This window comes from Alternaria postmessia (assembly GCF_024291825.1).
Source record: "Alternaria postmessia strain BMP 2775 chromosome Unknown scaffold_78, whole genome shotgun sequence".
Lineage (NCBI taxonomy): Eukaryota > Fungi > Ascomycota > Dothideomycetes > Pleosporales > Pleosporaceae > Alternaria > Alternaria postmessia.
Window position 1 is genome coordinate 55,682 of NW_026260151.1, and position 26,204 is coordinate 81,885.

Sequence of the window (26,204 nt, forward strand, 5' to 3'; positions counted from 1 at the left end):
AAGGCGCGTTTGGAGTGGATCTCCGGAAGGGTACAGGTGTGTATGATGATCAGGGACGTCGCTTACATAGCTCGAGACCAAGCAAATGCAGTCCGCGACCGTTGCATGCCGTATTCAGTAACGGGTGGTGTATCGCCCCAGACCACTTGAAGTAGGCCTAGGATGTTTCTCCAAGCAAGGTCCAGCCCACCAGACCGCCTAAGCCCAGCGATCAGGACCCCACCCCTACCAGCACCCACCAAAGGTGGGATCATGTCGCGCAGCCGCGCTCACCGTACACGGGACGGCATATGATGGTTGCGCAACACTTGACCTCCGGATGCTCTCGCGATATGGACTGGGTCAGACGCAACGGCGGCCTGTGCACATACTGCATCCTTATTGGTTGGCACTTCGCCGGCGCATCTGGCGCAGTAACTCTAGCTAGTTGGGTCTAATATGCACTTTGGACGCTTGGGCTACTCAATCGTCCAGGTTAACCATTCAAGCACAATGACACAAGGAACCTCCGATGATATCTCCCCGAAGGTGTAGGCGCAACATGTCTGCTGTATAAGGAGCAGAGTCAACGCAAGCGTCTCCATCCATTTATCACATAGTTTTTTTTTCCGATATCTAGGTATACTGGCATCTCCAGTCAGACCCATCTCCGCCTCCTTGCATGTCCCTTAACATGTTATTCTACTTGCTTGTATTGTCGATCGTATTTGTTAATATTGTGCATGCCCTCCCGGTTCACTTGCGTCCAAGTATTTGGCAACGAAGTTCTAACAGTGATATGAAGACTGTAAAAGACAATATGTCTACGGAAGCGGTCATTGGTATCATTGGGGTGATGGTAGCCATAATGGGCATTGTGGCATCGTTAGCGTGGTCGAGGGTGCGGCGGAGATCGCGCGGTCGATCCCGTCCGTCCCTTTCTCTCTCCACTACAGAAGGTATGCTTTCGTGCTATCACACGCTCGATACATCCAGGAAGCTGACACGAAACTTCACGCGCAGATCTACCATTATCGAATCGCCCTTCGCACGCCTACCCTTTTGCCTCGTCACAACCGATTCTAGCCTGGCCGCGCCCAGCGAGCGGCGACGATCGATCACCGCAGCACCAACAGTACTACTATGTACAGTACGAACGGATAATGGTACATGGGGCGGTTCAATAAAGGGCTTCTGTTGTCGGGTTGGGTCGAGGGTTCAACGGCTTCCGTAGTGTGCCATCGGTCGCATCGATTCCTTGCACTTCTCCGTCTCAGCCAGCGTATATCATTACAATCTAGTTGTTACGGTCTATCTTCTCTCCTTTGACAAGTAGCGCGATACTGCTACCCTCTCACACCCGAAACTTGGGCAATCCTACTGCTCGCAAAATAGCAGAGATGGCGTAAGAATGCAATGTATGTCCTATGAAAGCACTTTCGTCTATTGAGAAGATGTTTTCCAACACGACTTGCTTCCTTGCTATAAATTCATCCCTAGTTCCCAGTACCTACGTGTCCAGAGGCTGTCTTTCTCCGATACTTCGGCTCGATGAGGTGTTCGGGATAGTTTTCTTTGATCCAACTTAGTACTTGTTTACCACGATATGCTCCGTCTTTTTACCGCAGTCAGTATCTGGTCGATAGTTCCGTGGCCGGCGGTGCAGCAAAAACTGAACGCGACATGTTGACAGGCGGTCATGATGCACAGCAGATGCCGCGATAAATACCAAAGCATAACATGGTTGGAGTTGGTGGTATATGGCTCTATGTATCTGTACCACTGATCGAGCAAGGCTCCATACTTCTTACCCCGCGCCTTGCACTATACATCGCCTGGGTTTCCTGTGTTTAGAATGAGGACGCAACTTTACCACATTCCATCGAAGGCTCAGCGGGTCTGGAAGATCTCAGAACATGTCCAATCGTTGCAGCGTGGTGCGGCTCAGCTGAAAAGCCTGGTACTTTTTCCCATACGAGGGACTGACCGGTTTCTCTGATCGACCAGTAGGCGCGTCCAGGTAGGTGGCCAGAGACAGCACTAGCGCCCGGGTGGGGTAAAGTCATGCATGTTCCTTAGCATGGTGCATGGATTTGATCCTTGGGAGTGTGCTGAATGTATGTACTGACGTGGCTTTGCGCCTTCGTAGCTGCTCAATCGGCAAGCGCTTGCGCGGGTTCATTTTCGCCGTCAAAGATTATGCGCCTATTCGACGCAACCGCTAATGAGATCTCGTCAAAAGCTTGTGAGCCTAGCTTGACGTAAGTGCGTTTGTGCAGCAACATATAGCCTTCATGGTCGCCGATCTTCGTCGCGCATACTAGAGAAATCGATGCTGCGAGCTTCTTATCCTCAAGTAAACACATCTCGACCAACATCACTGAAGCACAAAACAACGAGCTTTAGCCACGAGACTCGTGGACTACATGCATTGTCGCGCGAGCTGAGCAAGACAAAATCTCATTCAACATTCAGATACAGTCTACTCTCGATCTATCTCTCAAGAACAACCGGTTCTCCCCCAAAAGAAATACCGTCAGCAAGAAGAAGTGAAATTTTCCATGATTGTATCATCATCGGATTGTTGCACCATCTACCATCACATCGTCCTTACCCGGCCACAGAGTCGCTCATCCAATCTTTACAGCCCTAGTCCTTTTTCAGTCTCGAGAAAGAGTCAAGAAACCTTAGATAATGGAGACAACCACCAGTAGTACGGCTGATCAGACCATGAGACACGTCACAAACTTGAGTGACCAAGTCGTCGAGCAAGGTCAAGAAGGTAACTATTCAAACTATTCTTCCTTGTCGTACTGGAAAGCAATGCTCCTGTGCTAAACCCATTCGAGAGACAGATGAGTCGAAACTTGAACATTTTCGAGAACAGGTCATGTCATGGCTTGGCTACACCATCAAGCGAAAAAAGAAAAAGATCTTCGGAAGAAGGATGACTACGGCAGAAGAAGAGCATTCAAGATTGAGGAAGAAGTATTTGAAGGGTATTGGATGTTGGTTCTTCGAAACCGAACAATACCAGAGGTGGTTGGATGGAAACTGCTCAACCCTGGTCTGCCCAGGTATACCAGGCTCCGGAAAAACCATGCTCGCTTTAGAGGTAGTGGACCGACTCAATGACCTGTCAAGGAACCAAGATGTCAAAGGACCAATAGGTGTTGCATTTTCGTACCTCGATGCGGAACCCAGTGATATCGATCCGGCTCTCAGACTTATGAAGCTATTATTACGCCAACTCGTGGAGAACTGTCCATGGTCAGACGTACTCCAGGATACGGGATACTGGATACAGTCTACTCCATTAGGCCTTGAGACCGTCACTGTATTAGTTCATAAAGTGGGGAAATTATATCATCAGGTCTACGTAGTCATAGATGCCCTGGATGAGCTCAACTCGGCACGAAAAGGTGCCAATGAAGCAATCGCAAGCCTTCAAGATCTACACAGAAGTTTCGGAGCGAAGCTCCTCTTCACTCTACGGAATGTACCTGATGTTATAGGGCAACTTCGGGAAGACGGCCGCATCGATATACAGGCAAAGGAGGAGGACGTCTCCACAATCGTGGATCGCGAACTACAAAACATTGATATTAGGTGGTTCGGAGGAAGACTTCGTTTTGAAACGCTAAGACCTGATTTGAAGAAAAGCATGGTATCAAGTTCAAAGAACATGTAAGACGACCATTTTCAAGCCTAACTCTTATTGATTGATAAACAGGTTCTCGTTGGCAGAGCAAGCCATAGATAGACTGTCGACAGATTCGTTGGAAGCAGTTGAAGCCTTTGTCAGATCGCCCTCAGAGTCATCCGCTTTCGAATCTTTTTATGATCGAGAAGCACGTCGAATGAAGGAGCAGCGTGAAGACTATGCGAAACTCGCAAGTCAAGTTCTTTCGCTGATGTCGTTCGCAAAAAGAAGCTTGACCCTGCCGGAGATGCAGCAGGCACTGGCTTTCTACATCCGTCATAAAAGCAAAGGCCTCAACTCGCTAGATGCCCATGATGAAGGCGTGGCTAATGCCCTTGTTTCCTCATGTCGGGGTTTGCTCAAGGTCAAATCTAGATCACAGGAGGTCACTTGGGTGCACGATTCAGCTTCCGTGCTTGTAGGGCCTAACGCATCGCGCTACTTTCCGTCAGAAATAATGCTAGGCTTTCAAGAACCGCTCCGTACTCCAGGTTTTCTTGTCAATAAGCTCCAAAATATGTGTATCGCATGTTTAGCACATTCAGAGTTCAAGTCTGGGCCGTGTCGCAGCGATAGGTTATTAGAAGAGAGGCTTACAAGGTACCCATTCTACAGATACGCTTGCAAGTACTGGGCCCAGCATGTTTTGCCCCTTAAAGACAAGAACAAGGACCTGCTTTGGCGGTTTCTCGAAAATGACCAGAGCGTAGCTGCGGCCTACCAGGTTTACCTTGTTACCCAGGAGATGCCACGAGGGACCGGATCCAGCCAGGTCGCTCCACAAGGCATTACTGGCATGCATCTTGTTGCTCACTTCGGTCTTCATGAGATTCTAGGCGAATTGATTGAGAGAAGAGTCAATGATGTCGCCGCGAAAGATAGCAATGGCCATACTCCACTGTGGTGGGCAGCTAAGAGCAGGATGAAGGAGACGGCTAAGATCCTGATACCCAGGGATTATGAGACAGTCAGCTCTCTCGTTAGATTTGGAGACGTTGATCTTGTACAGCTGCTCTTAGATGCAAAATATGATCTCAACCGAAGGGGAGCTTGGGGCAGAACTCTACTACACAACGCCATCATGGAAGACAAACCGATCATTGCTCACAAGCTTTTGGAAGAAGACGCCAAGTTTGATCAAGCTGACGGTAATGGAGACACACCGTTGTCACTCGCACTTCAGAAAGGCCAACGTCAGACAGCAGATACCCTGCTTGACATGGGTGCATCTACCAAAAACACCACCGTGGAACAGTGGCGGAACGCATACGGCAAATCTCAATGTAGTGTCATGCATATCACCAGAGCAGTGAGGAAGTCTTCTGTCAAGTTTCTGGAAGGTGAAACCCAAGATGAGATGGAAGCTGCGGTTCAACATCAAGCAATGGATCTATTGTAAGTCGTCGTGAGCTTGTATCGTAATGTGGACATGTTCTGAAACACACTCAGCATCTCCCCCGCAACTTCATGTCCAGTATGGATGCAGTCAGATCAACCGAGCTTGCCATTGCAACATGACAGTTTCTGGAAAGGCCAAGTAATCACGTATTTAGTGGTACTGAAGTTTCCAATAGCAACAATGATGGACCAGAAGACGGGATTTTGTTTGCCTTCCATGGTGCCTATTGGGATCAAATGGAGCATGATCAAAGATGAGAATGGAAAAGATGGCTTCCGTCGATCGACTCATTATCACAACTTGCCTGATACATGGATTCCGGAAGAGACGTTACACATGTATCTTCAATTCTTGAAGCAGATGAGAATAAGGTGGGAGATGATATGCGAGAATGGCGCATTACACTTGCAACACTGTGTGAGTTATCACGTACACGTGTTCCCAAGATTCAACGAGGCTGACGAGATTCCGCATTTCAAGCGGAGGGAGATCCTCAATGCAAAGGGCGAAGATCTAGAGCTCACAGACCAACTTCTGGAAGACGCACAACAATGGACAGAACTGCGCAGAGAGTTAGCACAACAAGTCAATGCGGCAACCCAGTTTGTTTCCGAATACAATCGCCTTTACCGAGAACAGAAGGCTCATGGAGACTGCCAAGACTTCTTGCACAAGTTCCAGTTCGATGTAGAACAAAGTCTGAACTCGCTCGATACCACGTCACAAAACCTTATCAACATAGTATGTATGACACCACAACGTTTCAGACTCAGTAGGACTTGAACTGAGTACCAGGAATTCAATCTCGTGACGATTCGAGAGGCTCGCAAATCAGTAACCATGTCGGCTAGCCTAAAGCGCCTCAGTTGGATTACAGTAAGTGGTCACATTCACTTCGCTCGATTGGTGAGAAGTTGCTGATGCACTGATAGTTCGTGTTTCTCCCAGCAACATTCTCTGCCGTAGGTGCACTCTAATCTGTGTGCCAAATTAAGCTTATATCATCAAAGAGTTTATTCGGAATGAACGTCGACGTATTGAGAGACAACCCGAGCTGGAAGTGGTATATACTTTTCGGTGGCGGATGTATGCTGTTAACATTTACAGGATGGCTGCTGTTCAAATTCACCACGGTCAGACCCACGTAGCGGCGCTCAAAGGCTGGTTGCTTACAATTGTACAGCTTGAAGCCTGGCTAGATCGCCTGACGAATAGCACGACAGCGAGACTCGACCGAGAGAAGAGAAAACAGAGGAAAGCGCTTCACGGGACTGTGCCATGAACATCTTGCGCTACATGCTGGTTTGTTGCGAGATCAAGCTACCGCATGGCATGCTCGTAATGACGAGAATAACTCCCAGCCAAGATATGACCTTTATAACATGGTGCTCTGAAGACGACTCGAGGACTTCGACTTATTAGATCAAGTCTATACGCCATGTAGCCAGGTAGTGGATGGAGACTGGTCATCTTTTACTTCCTGCTGGAGTCAATTGACACCTCAGTGTGCGATATTGCGATTTGTCTAGTATCTTAGTATTTTTTTCATCGGTTACATGCGAGCTACCTCGTATATTCTAGAAAAAGCTTTGTTGCATTGATGGTGAGCGCTTCGGTAATCTCGAAAGCCTCGCCCTAGTTTGGACAATAGACTACTTGATACACGCTAGACTCTGAACGCGCATGTGGGTGCTGGATGTCGTTGTCGAACTCAGCAGATACGGTCTACAGGTGTAGATAGATCGGTCGACCTGTCGTACAGTATGATTTGTGGTTTTTGTTGGTACGACAGAAATGGATTAAGCTGAAAGCTGACAAGGTGCATGTATGACTTCATGCGCAAAAGTGATTTAAGATGTGATTGACTTGAGACGTACTTCGAGCGAGCGTATGAATTGCGCTTTCAACCGCTGGATCGTAAGACGAGATGGAGGCTAGCACTCACGGGGATAGGTCGGAAGGCACCCAGGTATCCCGCTTAGATCCCGCACCCATAAGATAGCGCTAGACTAAAGAGTATTAGCGATCACACTTTAAACCATGACAGTGTGAGTCTTAGGCTGCAAGGTTCTGGAGTTCTACCGTGCTTTGTGCGACAACGGCGAGGGTCATGCATGCGCCAAGTGTATTTGAGCCTCATAGATGCTGATGTCGGGACCGATTGGGGTTAGCGTGCGGTTCTGTATGATCAGGTACCCCACCAAATCTTTCTCCGTCTAGCTGTCTAAGCCTTCCAAGATCCCCGCATAAGAATTGGTAGTTCAGAGTTTGGTGCCACAAGGTTCGTATCGCTCTTATCTTTTCATACTTAAGATCGAGTGTGCCTACGTCGTCTCTTCAAGCAACATCCAGAATGCTTCGTCGCCTATTCACGAATACTTTCGTACTTGCCATTGCTGAGCAAGCTGTTTCTGTTGTGCCTTCATTGCCGAGCACTTCGCAAACAGAGACACCAACTAACAGCAATACTGGAAGCAGCCACTTGTCTACAGAAGCGATCATCAGCATCATCAGCGTTCTTGTAACCATCATCATTGGTATCGTCACGTTGGTTGTCACCATCTTTGGGATAGCACTAGCATGGTGGCAGTGGAAAACGTCCCGTGGGCGATCCCGCTGCTCATCTTCCACTACAAGTGGTACGTACCAGTGCTAACTCGCGGATGCGAACAACTAACTAAGTTGGTCCTCCATTCTTAGATTCTGCAAGCCCGGACCACCCGATGTACGGCCACCCGTTGACACCATCGCAACCGACATTCGTCTGGACACACACACCTAGCAACGCGGAACGAGTCCCGCAACACGGACAGTACTTCCAAGTGCAGTATGAGTGTGTGACGATGCGTAGCTCGACGCCATGAAATAGCGAGATAGGTAACAGACATCGAGCGTTGGACTACGTCGGTGTAATAGACGCGAATGGTCCGTTTGTTTTGGCATTCATGGGGCGGTCGGTGTTTTCTTTCTATCGCAGGCAGTCGGCAGTGCAGTATGTGGTGTGTCGCGATTCGTCCCGTATTTTATTAAACTTTCATCAGCTGATGCTGAAGTTCTTATTCTTGCTACTGACAATGCTTTATACATCTGTAGCGGGTGCCTTGATAGGCTTAGAAGTCTTGCCTAGGTTGGTGGTGATAGAGTCCTCAATTCCGCGCTCAGCAACTGTGCTTTACGCCGTGATCGATCGTACTCAAGCTTTGGTGCTCATGCCTAATGTTTTGGTTATGCGTTAGACCCTCTGCATACTATTCGCCTATGGTATGGGTCGACAGGTGCCCAACGACCGTAGGATAGTACCCTTCGCTAACCATTACGCGGGTAAACATGAATATCGAACTACTGAGAACTTCGAGCAGTCCCGTGAAGTCCACCTTTTACGCTCACGTCTAACATCATGTCCCTCTCAACTAAGTCACCACTCGTGGGACAGAGTAGCTCGAGCCATGATCTTATCTACTTCCACTACGGAATGGTGCCCTAATGCCTCGAGTATCGGTATATGTCGGCCAGTTGATGAGTGCGCTTCACAATCAAGACCTCCTGATGTACTCGAGTCTAATAAACACACTGGGTCGGGATTGCGCATAGTTTTGGAGGACCTATCGCCTGTAGAGCGTAAAATCGGTATCCATGGTTCTTTGCGCTCCAACAGCTTACGCAGTCTTGACTTCAACTTGTCGAGATATCGTTGGCTGTTTTGGTAATGCACATAACAATAGGTTCTGTTCGTGCATATGACGGAGTCCATAGCAGCACTTGGACGCCATAAAGCTCCTCTCGAGGGTATAGTTTGCTGTAACGAATGTGTAGAGCCTTAGCAGGGCATGGCGCCTTGTTTCTTCGCCCGGTTAGATAATCAGCGACTCTACGGCAGTTTCGTTGTGGGCGGGGTAGCATTCGTGAACAAGAGAGACGCAGTCGCTTGAAGATAAGCCCGCAGGTATACCAATCACTGCTCAGAAGCAGCGCGCTGGCGTTGTTTGCCCTCCCACCTTATAAAGGGCGATCTCTTTGATAGGCTCGAGTGTGGCGGCAGAGTATATCGTCCTTCACAGCTTCCTTGGTTTGGATATGTCAATGCAAATCAGAATAAGACCCTTGGCAAATTGACTCTGACCGAAATGGACATCAGTTGCAAGCAGACAGCAGAACATCGGGATGCGGGCCATATTTGAATCTACCAGAACGAGCGAGAGGTTGGGCAACGCGTCCAGGAGCGACGGATGAGCTTGAAGTTGAGGGTGGTGTTCTTCGTTGGGTCGCGTCTACGCCGGCGTCCACAGACGAAGCAAGCTTCGGCGCTTCTTCCCCCGCACCTTACGCCGGAAGGCCATATCTGGGGTCGCGACGTGGAGATAGGGTGAAAAAGAAGCGGTATCGTCTTTTATCCAGTGCTGATCCAGTTTAGGGTGAAGCATTCGCGGTCTTGGTGAGAAGGAAACGGGGGAAATTGCCCTGGCGGGGTGTTTTGCCATCGTTAAACCTGCTTCCGAGGGCTGCGCACGGTGCTGGTGCCGGTCTTGACTTGGACGCTAGTGTAAATTACAATGCAAAACCTCCTCCGGGCTCCGCTCAGCGCTGTTGGCACCTATCCCAAGCACTCCGCCCGCATGTTCCCCACACCGGCGCGCATAGCATTGCGAAAACCTCCTCCGAACTTCATACGAACGCTATCTGGCCAATCAGCGAACTCGACGAAGATGCTGAGAACATTTACAAAAACCTCCTCCGAAGGTGCACGAGAATTAGTGATCTGCCCACAGCCAGTATAAAATGTCTTCTCTGCTACGCTTCGATCGCTCATTCTTCATTCATCTCCCTTCTCCCTCTCTACCATCCCTAAAAACTAGCATTTTCACTCCTCCCGAAATCGCTTCAAGATGGCTCCTCACAGACTCCAAGTTGCCGTTGCAGGTCTCGGCCGCATGGGCGCTCGACACGCCCTCAACATCTTGAACAAGACTCCTCGCGCTGAGCTTGTCGCTGCCTTCTCCCCCGACCAAAATGAGCTCAAATGGGGCAAGGAGCACCTTGAGCCGTATGGCGTCACCCTCTACGACGACTACAAGAAGATGCTTGAGCACAAGGGCCTAGAGGCTGTAGTGATCGGCACAGCGACTTCGGTACATGCCGAGGAGACCCTCCAAGCTATCGAGAAGGACCTTCACGTCCTTTGCGAAAAGCCTCTCTCCACCAGCGTTCAGATCTGCCAAGATGTTGTTGACGCAGCTGCGAAGAAGCCACACCTTAAGGTCATGTGCGGTTTCTCAAGGCGCTTCGACGACAGCTACCAAGATGTTGCACGCAAGATCGAGGAGGGTGCTATTGGCAGACCTACAGTTGTCCGATCGCAAACTTGTGACAGGCAACATCCCGACCCAGGTATGTATAATAATGATTGACACATCGTCGAATCAGATGCTAATTCCTTCGATCAGACTTCTTCGTCCAATATGCTGCATGGTCTGGCGGTGTATTCGTCGACATGTCCGTGCACGACATCGATCTGACCCTGTGGTACTTCGGCTCCAACGTGGTACCAAAGTCCATCTCCGCAAACGGTGTTGTTGCCATTCTCCCAGGTCTCAAACAACACAAGGACTACGACAACGCCGTCGGCATCGTTGAGTTCTGGGACGGCAGGATCGCCCACTACTACGCCTCTCGCATGATGACACACGGCCAAGAAGATGTAACCGAGATCATCGGTACCGAGGGCAAGCTCACCGTCAACCTTAACCCCCAGAAGAACCTCGTCAACTACTACTCCAAGGCTGGCATTACCCGGGAGGTACCCGCCGATTACTGGGGTCGATTCGAGCCTGGTTTCGTCAAGGAGGCCAACGAGTTCACAGCCGCGTGCTTGGACAACACACCAGTTCCTCTAGAGTTCCAGAATGCTGTCAAGGCTGTGCAGATCGGCGCCTGGTTGCAAGAAGCGCTCGTCAGCGGAAAGCAGATTCGATTCGACGAGAGCGGCAAGCGTCTCGACCGTGCGAACTTGTAGATGTTGATTGAAAGTTTCGCGGAGTTTAATTTGAGTCGGATTGCGACAGGTTTTCTTCTTTTTCCTACAAAAGCATACTAGCTATCCGTCACGACATCCGAATGATACGAGTTTAAGGTTACTGAATCAGCTCTTTCTGCGCCGTTGGATACTTCTGTCAGCAGACTGATATTTCTAGATGACGACAGTGGCCCAAACTAACACATCAGTCCTTCACGAAGTCGGCTTTTCCTTTTGACAAGAAACGAGTCGAACACGCATAGCCCCAGCACAGCCACCTATCGTCTGCCTGCCATTCCCCACAGTCAACCTTGACTCCGCTGCGCCCCAATACTCGTGAAAGCATACATGAGTTTACACCTGAGTCTTGGGAACTATCTTTTGAGACTTCCGGCCAGACGATGCCATATACCTGGTTTTCAACGATGTTTGCCGAGTATCGTCCTTGTCGGCTGTTCAGTGGAAATGAGATGTGAATTGCATCCTCCTTCATGAGCATATCTGAAGGTTGAGCCTGAGGCATTAGGTATACGCAATGCGGCGTCGGACACGTAGCTTGCATCACTCCCCCTGTCTGATCGGTAACGCTGCGCAATGCTGATTGGCTAACCCTACGTATTGCGCTTTAACCTCCAGGAAAGCTTGATTCCGCACACTGACCAGTTTTTCCTGCAATTTGCAAGACACGCGAGCAACTCTAGATTGGTACGGAAAGCTGAGATATCAAGGACTACACAAGTGCAGGAGACATCATCGAACAACTCGAGAGAAGCTAAAGCGCGCCGTTCATGGCAAGAAGTACAAACTTACTTTACCTGAGCAATACCATAACAGCAACTGCTCTTCATGCACGTCCAAGCCGAGAGGCTTTTCCGGTCAACATCATGCATAGGCTGTTCATGACCGGTGAAAGGGTCGACTGGGGTCACAGTTGCTGCCGACCAACACAACCTTATTGGATTTCAACGATGAGGCTCTGCGGACTATTCACCATAGGAACCCACGCATCCCCTTCGAGGATGACGGGCAGCCAACACCAGCTGCTCCCACCGCCTACTACACGTGACCTTCCGCATCATGCAAGCTTCGATGCTGCTCGCGTTTGTATTGGGCCAGAACTTCTTCATGCATGCACTAGCGATCCCCATCCGCTCGCTTGCTGAAGACTACTCAAACACGGCCGTCACCCCTGCGAGTGGACAGTATTGGTCAAAGCAGGATGTCCTTACGCTTATTGGTGTGTGCGTCGGTGTCGTCACTGTTATCATCGGATTGGTCGGCGTTCTTGTTGCATCGCCCAAGATACGAGAGTGGCTGTGCATGCCCATCCATTCGTTCAAATGGCGTGTGAAACGTAGTAAGCAGATCTCCATGTTCTTGTTACAAGTAAAGATAGCAGTGCTGACTACGGATCAGCTACAAGAGCCAGTTGCACCTCGTCCGTACCACAAGGCCGGTCATTAACCATTAAGAATTGGAAGAAAAGGGATGAGAAGGCGGTCCGCCATCAATTACAAAACCGTTACAATGAGTTACTAGAGGCAAGACGAGGGGGTTTCTGATGTAGAGAGGGATCTTTGACTTGTCAAATGTGGCAGTTGACTTGGAATCGTTCAACAAATGGGTGTTAACGATGACTTCTCCGTACTTTGGTTCTTGTTGTATATAGTTCTTGTTCCTTGTTGTTTTGAAGCGGCCCTATACATAACAATCAGAATATTCAGCTTGTTATACATCCATCACATGTGGTATCTCAGGCAGTGGCCACGTTGACATATTACTGAAGGCGAGTCTTTAGATTTGTCTAAACTTTGAATCTTGATTCTTGAGCGGTAAGGCTGGCTGTTTCGCCGTCGAATCACAACTGCATCGTGGGTGGCTGAGCTCGTATCCATTCTGCCTGGTGATATGAATGACCAATCAGTGCTTGTCCCTCGCGCGGCGGCTTATATGCATGCATTACGTGTCACACACGAGCTTCGCCGTCGGCGAGATTGCTGATAGATATTACGTGCTCGCCGGCCGGTCAGATCCCCTTCCAACCTGTCTCCTCTCATCCTGACTCCGGGGCTACACGTGACCATACACTCATCCACATGTGCCTCCTTATTGCTACAATAACATGCTTCTTCGTTAGGCTTGCGAATTCGTCTCCAATCCCGCCCATCCGCGACGGTATTCTACACTCCAGCCAATCCCCTACTGCTTCCGAGAAGACACAGACGGTATGGTCGCGGCAAGACATCTTCGCTCTAGCCAGCGTCTGTGTTGCCATAGTTGGAATATTCATCGGTCTGTTGGTTGCCTCGCCCAGACTGCGTTGTTGGCTCCGTGAGTCTTTGCACTATAAGGCAAATCCTTGTGTTCTAAGAAACTATACTAAGTTGATTCTCTACGTTAAGACTGCATTTCTACGATGCGTCGAAAGCACACACGAGATCAAGATGACGCCAGACGACAGATGCAAGAGCGATACAACGAGTATCTCGAATTTATTGAGTTTCTGAAGTTGAGTGGCAGCGCGCGATGACAGTGAGATACGCCGGGGTGAGCATTCCTTCATGGACAGGGATAAAGAAACTGCTTTCTATCAGCGGATTAGAAGAAGCTGTTTTGAATTGTATATATGATGCGCATCATTGTGTGGTTTCCTATAGCAAAAGTTCTTTCAGCATCAGACGTTATCGAGGCTTCATGGGACGCTTTTGCATGAACATCATGGTTTCTCTTGGCGGCTCGAGATACTTATGGGTTGCATAATCATTTCGACAAGGCAGCTGTGTATCTATGGACACATCATCATGACAGAGTCTACATTTGTGAGTGCTGTAAGACTTACGAAGTTTTTACAGTCTGCGACAATGCGCTGCACAGTAGCTCACTGAGCTTGGGAATACTGCATCAGAAAGGTACTCAATGAAGTTGAAGCTGAGATAGCTTTAGAACATGAAAAGACCTTGCAGCATCTTCCCCGGGTGTGCGCTGTGAGGCTGAAAGTTGAAAGTTCCCGCACGGCATATACCCTTTGTAAGATAAGGCAAGTGCTGTCTGATACTAAATAAATGAGAGAGAACGTGACTTTTGTCGTATCTGGAAACTGAGAATGCAGGATATCTAGGCTTGCGCGATCTATCGCCTTGGAGACATTGAAGCGAGATGTGAAATGTGCGTGTGGGGGGCGGAAGTGAGAACCGCATTAGCGAGGAGAGAACGGCCGCTTTGGGTAGGAAACAACGACAAATGGGCAGGCACCCAGAATGCCCCTCGTACAACCAAGCTGGGTTGCGGTTTGGAAGCCTAAGTTCACAGCCAGCTATTACTATCATCACCTCCCTTACTATGCACATGAGCTCCTCGCATTCCTCCAAAAATCTGATTGCAAGCATCTTTGCGACACTGTTTATCGCATACTGGATGGACGTGTTACTACAAAGATCCCTTAGCTTAATATACACTACAAAAACCAGCCGCAATAGAACGGCAATATCATCGCGGTCTACATGGAAATGGCCGTCATCGTTGGACCATCTGGACTCCAAGTCTCGTGTGGTGCGCTGCATGGTCGCTGTGCAGCCAGCGGCCTGATCACACTGACTACCAGAGGTAGTTCTGCCTTGTGGTGCGTCGATTTCAGCTGCAGATCGTGGCACTAGCGTGACAGCATGGGATGATGCAGCAGAAGGAAAGGAACAGAATGCGCGGACGCCAGGTCAGGTGTGGTGGTTGCGACTGGGTAAGACGCGCTTCCGGCAGAACGGGCTTGAAGTGGTGGCGCGGCGTGATAACGTTCAGACCCCTGCGTGGAGCTGGTCATACAGTTTCACAAAGCACAACAGGCGCAAACGAGTAACACAACCATACAGCGCCGCTCAAACGCCATTAAAACAGCAATGCACATTTATTAGTCAGTATAGAGGCTAAACGTTGACTAGAATGCCTCTTTAGCATCTAGTCGAATAGTTCCGTCGCTCTAGGCTTCCGCAACCAAACTTCCACTGTTTCTCAAACCAAACATGAAGACGGCAGAGCCGCATCGAGCAGACTAGACAGGCGCGTCAATAACACAACTATATTCCTAATAAAGGCACCTATCCGGTCTGAAATATGTCATTGGTAGCCTCCCGCGAAAGACGCTTTTGGATTTTACCCATCTCGCCGTGGGAAGGGCTTGCCGGCAAGCCAGGACCCCAGTGGGCAGGGATCCTGCCGTGTTGCTAGCCAATTCAGAAAGTCCGGAAAGCACATCTCCTGGCCACCACGCTACGCAGGGATCCTCCTGCAGTGCCTACAACGGCGTTGGAGATCTTTCTGGTGGGATCCTAGAAATAACAGTCGAGTCTTCCACACGATACTTTGTTCGTATCTGCACCCTCGCACCAATGATTATCGAGGTGAAGCGCAACGCTGGATTACGAGTGATGATATATAGATCGAAAGACCATGGGACACATTCTCTTCGTATCAAGACGACAAGAAGTCCATTTACAAGCTTTCACCTGTGGCCACTATCTTGCTTTCAATCCATCTCTGCATTCATCTTTCCATACCTAGCTGCTAAAGCAGACGCTGAGCCTGTTCAACTATTCCCACGTACCGACCCGCTCAAGGGCTCTGGAGGAGAAGATTACCAGCAATTAATGCAATCTTGATTAGCGCATGTCTTATCATCTGGCAAAGGTCATGACATCAATTATTGGTGTGCTCGTGCTCTGGTTCATTCCATGTATTGAATCGGTGTCCATACCTTCTGTTCGCGATGGCCAGTCTTCCATCCTGGGCAACCCAGCCCAAACGAGTTGATCCCGGCGGGACATCTTCACCTTGATTGGTGTCTGTTTGGCGATAACCAGCATCCTTGTTTGTCTCCTGATTGCCTCATCGGGATTACGCAGGTGGCTGTGCAAGCCCGTCAACCGTAAGCTGAATCCATACTCAACACAGCATACTTATTTCAAGCTAACTCTCTTCTTCTCACAAGACTGTGCGATTCAGTTACGACGCAGGCGATTGCGACGGCAAGAAGACGCTAGGCGGCGGCAGGACGATGTTCGAAGACAAGAAGACGACGCCGAACGACAAGCAAACGACGATCGACGACGTCTCGAAGAGGACTATACCGAGTATCTCAACTTCAGGGAGTTTCGAGCCATGAGGGGGAGCGAGCAGTAGCAATCAAATTTGACTGGTAATGGAAGTCGGTTGGCTTCTGGAATAACTGCTTCGTCTTCGCCTTGAAGACCCTAAGGAACGTCGTTGCCTGCCCTAAGTCTTCGTTGGCACTCTGCAACCCTTCTGCACCGCCTCATATGCCTCAGATAGCGACTTCGAGTACACGTCCATCGACAACTGGGAGGAGTTGTTAGATGAGCCTGGTAACGTTGGGATTCCCAGAGCGCATGGAAACTGGGCTGCACGACTAGCTGCAGTGAGTATCCTGTCACGGAGTGAGGCCGGAGGTCAAAACTTTGGCGTCCTTGGACCAGAACCTTTCTGTTTGAGGTGTTTAGAGGAGGAATTTGAGAAACCAGGCTGGAACATGCGGTGTTATGAGTCGGGGTTGCCTTCCTTTTGTATAGATTAGTGTCTTTGGTAGCTACAACGATATTCAATACCAGATCACTGGAAGGTACCAGTCAGAGCTTGATGCCAACCTTCTCGCATAGTCCAGAGGAGAGAAGAATGCGCTGTAATATGGACAAAACTATGCATCAGCACGGCTATCCACTTATATCTGGGACACTTCTCGCTGGTGATCCTCTTCTTATGTATAGAGCATATGGTCTTGGGAAGTCGTAAATCTCTCGGCATCTTTTATGGGTCAGGAAGGGAGGGCATTTGTTGGAGTGTGGTGAGCAAAGAGCTCCGCTGGTAGCGGTCAAGCGAAGATGCAACCATTTCAGGTGGCTGGTAGGTGACATGTGCCCAGAGAAGTATATATAATTTCCCAAGTATCACGCTCTACTTGTAGAGTTCGGCAGATACCCTCACCGCCTGGACGGTTGCCAATGGCAAGGCGCTCGTGGCTAAGCACTAGCACGGATTGGTCTACGGTCCGCGGCAACATTCGATGCCGCTTGACTCACGCACGACCAATTGGAATGACTTTTGCAACCCTCAGATCGCCAAACATCACTCTGGGCCTTGTATGTTGGGCTTTTTGCTCCAGTGAAGGTGCCTTCAAAAAGAATGTCCTTTGCTCATTCCCTTTCCCTAGTATGCTTCTTGACCCAAAGCAACAAGTTTGGTTTTAAAATGACGCCCCTTATCACTGCGAGTCTTTCTCTCCATATCGCCTTGATTGCAGCCTTTCCCACTCAAGCCGTCCGCGATGCAGACTTCAACAGTCAACAAAGTTCTACAACCTCTGACACAATTTCCACAAGATGGTCGCGACAAGACATTTTCACTCTAGTCAGCGTTTGCGTAGCAGTTATTGGTATCTTTATTGGCGTGCTTGTTGCCTCACCTGCTGTGCGCAAGTGGTTGTACACGCCCTTTCATCGTAAGTTGACATCGTTCTAGATGCAACGCACCATAATCCAGCTAATCCAATCCCCTACTCAAGACTACGCGATCGAAATACGACGTAGAAGGATTCGACAACAAGACGAAGCTAGACGACAGCTTCGAGAGCGATATGAAGACTATGTCAGATTCAACGAGTTTCTGGAATTGATGGGGTAGAGGTAGCGGATGCGGTGGAGGAGGCGGCAGCAGTGGAAGCGATATGCTAGATGAGGTGGCGGTGGTTGGGAAGCCGCCGCCACCACCTCCGCCGCTTCCTGGAAGCAGGGGAGCTAGTGGTCGCGAAGTTGGTGGAATTACAGGAGGCGGCGGAGGTGGTGGTGGAGGCGGCGGCTTTTGCTTAATCGGTAATGATCAGTTTCTCTAGACTCTCCTCTGTGATATGTCCTAGGCAAAGGTTATGTGAGTGTCGATAATACATTTTCGCAGTAGATTCACTCTTGCTAAGGACCCTTCTTCGCTGCGAAACTGCGCTCGCTACATAACCGGTCTCGGTAACTGAGTATGAAATTTGACTCGCTATAGAGCCGTTGTCCCGCCAATGTTTTATTGCTTTAGTGTGGTGTGCTTGTTCTGTCACACTATGATGAAATGTGAGAGGCCAGTGGACGGCTCGGGTGGTGGCTCCAAATGGTCAGCACCTATTGATAATCTCAATTTCATGGAGGGCATGCCATTGTACGCATGCTAGAGCAAGTGCGATAGGTGAAGACAGGAGGGCAACATTAGCGGTGGTGAACAGCCACCAGGGGGGTTGGGGTTGGGTTCTAACAAAACGAACGGGTGTACAGCTCTTGCCAGACAGCGAACATGATGTCTGCCTCGCCGAAGATACCTGGGAATACATCCCCTTCCTTCCAGGAGATATCTTTCCTTGGAAGACATGTTCCTCGGACTCTCCTGAAAGACAAAGCATGTGTAGCTGCTCTTATGTACGCTGCACTACGTTGACCACGATTTAAATGCCGAGTTTTCTTGCCTGAAGGTTGAGGGCGTGATGTGTAAGGCCGGACGAGTACGAGAGACTAAGGCGGTGTAGACGCTGTTGTTGCTGGAGTACGATATCGTGCAACCCAGTTTTAATGGACCAGACATTGGAATCATTGGTATTGACATATGCCCAACCACGGTCATTCATAGAAGTAGACAAAATGGCGCTCGACATCTCACGTTGTGTATGTCGTACAAGTCTCTACAAAGCATCATACGAGCATCAGTAATCCAGCATCGCGAGGCGAAGAGTATCGTATTGCGGTACACTGACGTAGATCCTCCTAAAATTAGGCGCGGGATGCCTAAATGTGGGGTGACTAATGCAAGGCAACCTGTCAAGCTCCTGGTTGACGGAATATCGTGGATACTCGTTCGGGAAGGCGGATGTACAGTGATGGTGCTTTTAAAATTGGGAGGCCTCAAGCAGCATATTGTGTATAAGAAGAGCCAAAGTGGAACTCCATGTGCTGGACACCAACGGTCAGCACTTCAAAATCCTACCATCACAATGCAGTTCACACAAACCGCCTTCGCAGCCATTCTGGCAATTGCATCTTCAGCCGCAGCATCTCCGCTCGCAGCTCGTCAAGCTACGCTTCAGGACTTCCAAGTCAACAAGGTGACTTCCTATAGCCCGTCGGGACGGCCCGGCAGCTATCCATGGGCTCAGATCACAGCTTCCGTGACCGATCCCAACGAGATCAACCTCGGCACATCACAGTCTGACGGCAGCAACGTAACCGTGCCAGCAGGAAGCCAAGGCCTCGTATGTTCATTCTCTTGTCCCAAATATGCCAATGCCTTCACTAACCCGAGCTTAGAACTGCAAGGCGCAATGGTACACAAAGGGCGAGTCACCCCTCGATCGTACCTGGCCATGCGATGCCACGTCCAATGGCTACTGGATCATGAACGTGCTCGCGGGAAGCAGCGGTTTCGCAACCGGTGACTTCAACCTGAAGTTCACGCACGTGGCCGATTTGGTGTACCGGGGTGAGCAGTTCACGGAGTCGTTCGAGGCGGAGGGACACTTTGCGGTTGGGGACAACCTTTCTGGGAGCTGTGGTGGAAGCGGAATTTGTACATGGGGTCTGAAGAGTGCGAACACTCCGTTCGAAATTGCGGTGACGAAGGTGTAGAGGATCGGAATGAGGCTTTCGTGTGTTTGATAGCGATGGAGGGAGTGACATGGTATCTTTGTGGCCGGCTTACCTACACGAGAGGTTAGCTAAGAGCTACTGAAGAGCGCAGTGATGGGCTCAATGTCTATCAAAGATGCGACATACCTGTATCCTCAGATCTAGAAGAAATCTATGTTCATGATGAAAGCAATTATGCTGTTGACCTTTCTACCATGTGCGTCTGACCCTCTGAAGCCTTTCGGTGCTAGGCATACCTCGGCTACGCCTGGGGCATGATATCTGTTCCTCATTGACACGGACCAGAGGGCAAAGCACTCATCGTATGGTCTTGTGTGACGCGCTCTAGTTCATTTCTTCTGCATGTGCTACGATGCTCGGCTGGTGTTATTCCCGCTATACTTGCCATGTGCGAATGACGACTGATTGACGTCTTCGCTCAGCGATCGACACCGTCTACCGCTAATGATCAGGACTGAGAATCATAAAAAGGTCGCTAGACTCCAGCATCGTTGTGTAAGTGCCGTGGTAGGAATGCGCAAGATTACATACCTGGACGCGCCATCGGAAGTGGCCGGCGAAGCTGTCGGCAACGCGCTTGCTATCAAGCATCAGCATCGCGACTTCCGTCAATTGCCGGTGCAGTCCGTCAGCAGCCTCTGCTATCCACGAATCAACGTGAAAATCATTACTACGGCGATATCGCGCAGACATTTATCGCGTTCAATCGTCTGCTAACCCACTGTTCGTCAGGGTTTGTTGTGCTGATCGGGCGAGTTAGTGCTAACGGGTTGGGTTATCCCCGCATCTTCGCTCGGGACTTGGCATCGTCACAAGCTCGAAGCTCCCCTCCCCCGAACCTGGGCCTGGAGTTTACCATTCACGGCCAGCCGACTAGCCTGCATCGGTCTGCCGACGCAAGATGATCCTCGGCCCAGACGTCAAGATGGGTGACGTTTGTATCATGAATATATTATCTACCGGCCGCCCAGCCCTCTCCGCACGCTGCATACTTGATTGCATTCCTCTCCTCGTACCTTGAAGATATTCATCAATTGTACAAGAACATATACATATTTCATAATGGCAGCTAGCGCCGACAGTATTCTACGAGAGGTCAACATCCTCGGCGATCTCAACGACCAGAACCGTCACATCCTCAGCAAGGACGCCTGTGTCTTCCTTGCGCTCCTCCACCGCACATTCAATGAGCGCCGGAAAGCGCTGTTGCAGCGACGAGTAATCCGACAAGCTGAGCTCGACAAGGGCAACCTTCTCGACTTTCTCCCAGAGACCAAGCACATCCGCGAGAACGATGCATGGAAGGGCGCACCACCAGCGCCAGGTCTTGTTGACAGGCGCGTCGAGATTACTGGCCCGACAGATCGCAAGATGGTTGTCAACGCCCTGAACTCGAATGTCTGGACATATATGGCCGATTTCGAGGGTACGTAGATTGTCACTTTGAGCAGAGGACGATGGCTAACGTCTCCAAGATTCATCTGCACCAACATGGGACAACATGATCAACGGACAACTCAACCTCTACGACGCCATCCGCAAGCAAGTCGACTTTAAGCAAGGCGAGAAGGAGTACAAGCTCCGCACCGACCGAACACTGCCCACACTCATCGCTCGCGCGAGAGGCTGGCATCTGGAGGAGAAGCACTTCACAGTTGATGGCGAGCCCATCTCGGGTGGACTGTTCGACTTTGGACTCTACTTCTTCCACAACGCACATGAGCTTGTCAAGCGCGGAACCGGACCATACTTCTACCTGCCCAAGATGGAGTCGCATCTTGAGGCCAGACTATGGAATGACGCCTTCAACTTGGCGCAAGACTACATCGGCATGAGGCGTGGCACCATCCGTGGTACCGTCTTGATCGAAACCATCACCGCTGCTTTCGAGATGGACGAGGTATGTCCCACTTCTTACTTCCATCCCATGCTTTGACTAATTACTCGCAGATCATCTACGAGCTCCGCGACCACTCTTCCGGTCTCAACTGCGGCCGCTGGGACTACATCTTCAGCACCATCAAGCGCTTCCGCCAGAACCCCAACTTTGTCCTCCCCGACCGCGACTCCGTCACCATGACCTCACCCTTCATGGACGCCTACGTCAAGCTCCTCATCAAGACATGCCACAGGCGCGGTGTCCACGCCATGGGCGGCATGGCAGCCCAGATCCCCATCAAGAACGACCAAGCCGCCAATGACGCTGCCATGGCCAAGGTCAAGGCCGACAAGCTGCGCGAGGCACGCGCCGGCCACGACGGCACATGGGTCGCCCACCCGGCCCTCGCAGCCATTGCAAGCGAGGTCTTCAACGAGCACATGCCTGCTCCCAACCAGATGCACGTCCGTCGCGAGGACGTCCACATTACTGCCAACGACCTCCTCAACATGAACGTCCCCGGCAAAGTGACTGAGGACGGTATCCGCAAGAACCTCGATATCGGACTGTCCTACATGGAGGCCTGGATCCGTGGCGTAGGCTGCGTTCCCATCAACTACCTCATGGAAGATGCCGCCACCGCTGAAGTCTCACGCTCACAACTCTGGCAGTGGACTAGGCATAACGTCGAGACTGCCGAGGGCAAGAAGGTGACCAAGGATTACGCCCTCAAGCTGCTGAAGGAGCAGGCGCAGGCGTTGAGTGATAAGGCGCCAAAGGGCAACAAGTTCCATCTTGCTGCGAAGTACTTTGAGGGACAGGTGACTGGTGAAGACTACGCCGAGTTTTTGACTTCGTAAGTGACTTTTCTTTCTTTCTTTCCACCTTATGAACTGGACTCTGCCAATGGTAAAAAGATCGATTCATGTGCTAACTATATGTCCAGACTGCTCTACAATGAGATTACGAATGTAGGTCCGCCCAAGGGAGCCTCCAAGTTGTAGTCTTCTTGCCATGGTTTTTCTTCTACTATCATGAGTTTATCCACTTTGCTGTTATCCTTGTAAACCTTTATACCAATGTTCCAGACCTTTTTTGAAGTGGAAAAGAAAAGAAAAAGAGTTCTGTTTTTAAATCAAGAAATGCAAAGAAGCGTTCCACCATCATGTTTGCTGTTATTATCTACACTACCTGCACTACACTTGCGCGCTCCTACACCGCCGCTGCGCTGAGAAACAAAAAACAAGTAAAAAACTTCAAGCACGTGAATACAAGCTGACGCGGCTACCACCATAGGTCGGTTCTCCGGTTGCGGCATCGAAGCTGTAGATGTGACGAAACGAAACGTGTGCCGAGGTGTGTGATCCAGGTTGTCGGGTAGAAAGAGTGCGTGGACGGTAGGGATGGAGCTCGGTGGAGAGTGGTTCGCATGGATAAGAAAGAGGGGTTAGCATGTGAAGAGGCGATGGGATTACCTTGGGAAGTTATGCATAGCGATGATGATGATGATTAATAGTGCACTTTGTATAAAATTCTTACTTCAGTCATCATACTTGAACGACGTGGGAGCGACGGTGATGGACATATGTTGACGTGGTATGTCAGCTTCGTGATGTTGGACCGATGAATGATGTGCAGTGGTAGCAAGATGGACGGAAAGGAAAAAAGACTCCACATGAACATTTGAAACCCATTTCATCGTAGTCTCGTGGTATCTAGAGAAGTGGCGTTATGATGCCTCGTGCATTCAGTGTCCCGCGACTATGCAGACCAGATACATGACTAAACACCCATTTTGACCTGACCAATGCACCGAAGAAGCCCCAAATATCACCTCTACTTCCTGAGGAGACGCTGGTAGAAAGCAAGCTCCTCACCCTCGAGGACGTAGCCGTCGCAGCGACCGCTCTGGCCGGGACGGGAAGAGACAGCGGCGTACAGACGACCGGCCTCGAACTGCTTCTCAACAGCGTTCTCAATCTTTCCTCCGTTCTTCAAGCGGTCGGCCTGCTTCTTGGTGACCGAGTTGGACTTCTTCTTGTCCTCCTCCTTCTCACCGGCCTTGACCTGCCTCCTGCGGCCGAGCGAAGAGCCGTAGTGGGCCTCGTACCATTGTCGGAAGGGAGCGGCATCGATCTGGACGATAGCGGAGCGGGTCAGGGTGTTGGTACGGACGAGCTCGTTGTTGGAGGGGTGGTAGACGACACCGATGACACGGGTCTTCTTGGCGATGCCCTCGGAGCCCCAGGAGAAGTTACCGGCTTCGAGACGAAGGGCACGGAACTTGCGGTTGCCGCCACGGGTGCGGACAAGATGAACACGCTTTGTGCCAATACGGGTGTTGGCAGGCTGGCGGCCCTTCTCGAAAGCCCTGAAGCCATGTTAGACATGACTAGAGAAGCGATCGGGTTATGCATACCTCTTCTTGCGGTAGTATGCGCGCTTCGCACCGGACGCGGAACGCTTGTGGCGAGAGTCTCGTGAGATACTGGCGGGTGTTAGTGCTTGTACAAGACTGACGGTGAGGGAAGAATAGATACCCCATGATTGCGGTTGTTCAGAAGACGCTGTCCCACACAATCAAATTAGCCTTTGTCCTCAATTGCAGTTGGACGAAGCCGCAGCATTGCTCCCGCTGCCCGCAGAGTCCCCCGCCTTGTATAGCCAGGTGTAGAAGTATAGATATCGAGCGGCTCGCGTGCGACCATACACTTCGTCTGACGGCGGCGGACCAGTCGCGGGGCAGCTTCGAGTGTCGCAATGCTGAACGGGTCCGAATATTCGAGTAGAGCGTGTTCTGTAAAGCGTACCTGATGTCGGGTCTCCTGGTGCAATCTGTGTTGTCGTGGGGTTAGTTGGCGCTTGTCAGAAGACGAAGAGGAAATTCGCGAAACTCATTTTCGCAGCTGCGTTGGTGCCAAGGGACGCTAGCAGTAAGCGAGCAGGTGGTGGGCAGTCGCGCTCCGCCGCCCCCATCGATAAGTCGGACCATCACCAGCCCTCACCTTCTACTGCCAGTAACATCATCACAGATCCCGCGTCGATGAAAATCAAGAAAGATGCAGCTGCGGCACTGGAACCTCTATGTCTTGTTGTCTGAGCGGCATCGCATCCTACGGTTGGTGGCATTGATTACAGCATCAGGATAGCAGCCTGAGATGCTCACTGGACTGCAACCCAATGGCCTAGCCATCTATCAGTCGGGAGTCACCAACTGGGCGGGCAATACCTTCCTGATCATGAAGAGCTCTGCAGTGAATCGCTATGCCGGATTGCTGCTTTGCAACTTTCTACATCGATCTCTGAGTGTCGTAGCTGCTAGCCGCACGTGGCACGCTAAGGTTGTATCTTCCTCGATATTTACTGATGCTGCTGATCTCACCAATTCTTCTTGTTGTATACGGCAACGCGGCAACCGACCAATGTCGAAGAAGCTGTTGTCGATGTTGTCATCTCCAGGCAGGTCAGATCAGCGGCCTCTGGTCCCCAAGGCCAATCATGAACACCCTTCATCGTCTTTGTTCCCGCTATACGAGATTTTGGATTTGGCAAAAGAAACTTTAACGCCGATGGTCCAAACAACACCCCCCGATTCAACATACCAACATAACTCCTTATGCGAAAGCTCGGAGCGACATCGGGAGCGAGGCATACGCCGGCTACACGCATGAACCTTCCGCTATCACCCGTGAAAGCGGCCGCATGATCAAAACATCAAGTCTCCAAAGACCTTTCCGTGCCCAGATAGTATCAGGCCCAGGGCACACCGACAAATGCAGGTCCGGTGATTTGTGGGTTGCCGCGAGGGACGTTTCTAGCGGGCGCCTGGAAACATACTCTACACATCTTTACCATGTGTGTCCGGTTTTGCATGGGAGGATTGCCGCCTGTATGGATCCGGGTGAATGTCGTTCACGCCACCCGTCCCGAGCGCTTCGCATGGTCTCTCCGCAAACCCAACGTTGTGTCGACAAGTCGTGTTTGCATGGGAATTTCATTGACTGCGTTTAAGTTTTCAAAAGGACTTTTAGTTCGTCGTCGAGAAAGCTTGCACAAAAAGCATTAGACTGTAGATCGTAGGTACGCACTAGTACCATGGAACAGGACTAACCATCTATGCTTAGCTCCTGTCATGTCGAGATGATCATGAGATGCCGGACGCACTGAAGACAGCATACATCACTTATGAATTGGCGCCCTGGTCGACCACATGGCATTTCTTCATGATCCCTGCTTCTGGAATCCGTTCGACCTGGTTGTAGACATTTACCAAAACCTGCGCAATCGCGACTCGTTCGTTCATGGGGGAACGTGGTCAGCTTTGCAGCAGAGTCGAGTGTTGGACAAGGGTCAAGGCTCGCTAAGCTACCTAGAAGGAACCAGCCGCTGGCCAACATCCAGCTGACGTATAATATCGCGTTCCCGCTCCGGGTAAAGCCATCTCCACACTCGGGCGTTTCCAATCGGCACAATAACGACCCCAGCTTCTATGAAAGTCTAATCAATAGCAATCTAAGTAGATGCTGTGTACCACTGTTCCAGTCTTTATCTCAGTC

General features: G+C 50.4%; 5 protein-coding genes across 5 annotated transcripts; 4 read left to right on the forward strand and 1 right to left on the reverse strand.

Moving 5' to 3' along the window:
* Positions 1 to 4,027: 4,027 nt before the first annotated feature.
* On the forward strand, positions 4,028 to 6,058 carry J4E82_008927 (uncharacterized protein; the record flags this gene model as incomplete). The annotated part of the gene is made up of 6 exons (XM_051735157.1): positions 4,028 to 4,035; positions 4,298 to 5,077; positions 5,132 to 5,151; positions 5,236 to 5,822; positions 5,877 to 5,957; positions 6,014 to 6,058. The coding sequence occupies 6 exons, from the start codon at positions 4,028 to 4,030 to the stop codon at positions 6,056 to 6,058; spliced, it is 1,521 nt and encodes a 506-aa protein (XP_051585084.1).
* Positions 6,059 to 9,964: 3,906 nt separating this feature from the next.
* On the forward strand, positions 9,965 to 11,091 carry J4E82_008928 (uncharacterized protein; the record flags this gene model as incomplete). Its single annotated transcript, XM_051735158.1, has 2 exons — positions 9,965 to 10,466; positions 10,523 to 11,091. 2 exons carry the CDS (start codon positions 9,965 to 9,967, stop codon positions 11,089 to 11,091), a joined length of 1,071 nt encoding a protein of 356 aa, XP_051585085.1.
* An 8,026-nt stretch (positions 11,092 to 19,117) lies between these two features.
* J4E82_008929 (uncharacterized protein) lies at positions 19,118 to 19,748 on the forward strand (the record flags this gene model as incomplete). Its single annotated transcript, XM_051735159.1, has 2 exons — positions 19,118 to 19,375; positions 19,431 to 19,748. 2 exons carry the CDS (start codon positions 19,118 to 19,120, stop codon positions 19,746 to 19,748), a joined length of 576 nt encoding a protein of 191 aa, XP_051585086.1.
* A 1,083-nt stretch (positions 19,749 to 20,831) lies between these two features.
* Positions 20,832 to 22,652, forward strand: J4E82_008930 (uncharacterized protein; the record flags this gene model as incomplete). Its single annotated transcript, XM_051735160.1, has 4 exons — positions 20,832 to 21,195; positions 21,245 to 21,669; positions 21,720 to 22,504; positions 22,595 to 22,652. The coding sequence occupies 4 exons, from the start codon at positions 20,832 to 20,834 to the stop codon at positions 22,650 to 22,652; spliced, it is 1,632 nt and encodes a 543-aa protein (XP_051585087.1).
* Positions 22,653 to 23,484: 832 nt separating this feature from the next.
* Positions 23,485 to 24,193, reverse strand: RPS8A (ribosomal protein S8A; the record flags this gene model as incomplete). Its single annotated transcript, XM_051735161.1, has 3 exons — positions 23,485 to 24,019; positions 24,068 to 24,136; positions 24,189 to 24,193. The coding sequence occupies 3 exons, from the start codon at positions 24,191 to 24,193 to the stop codon at positions 23,485 to 23,487; spliced, it is 609 nt and encodes a 202-aa protein (XP_051585088.1).
* Between the last annotated feature and the right edge of the window lie 2,011 nt (positions 24,194 to 26,204).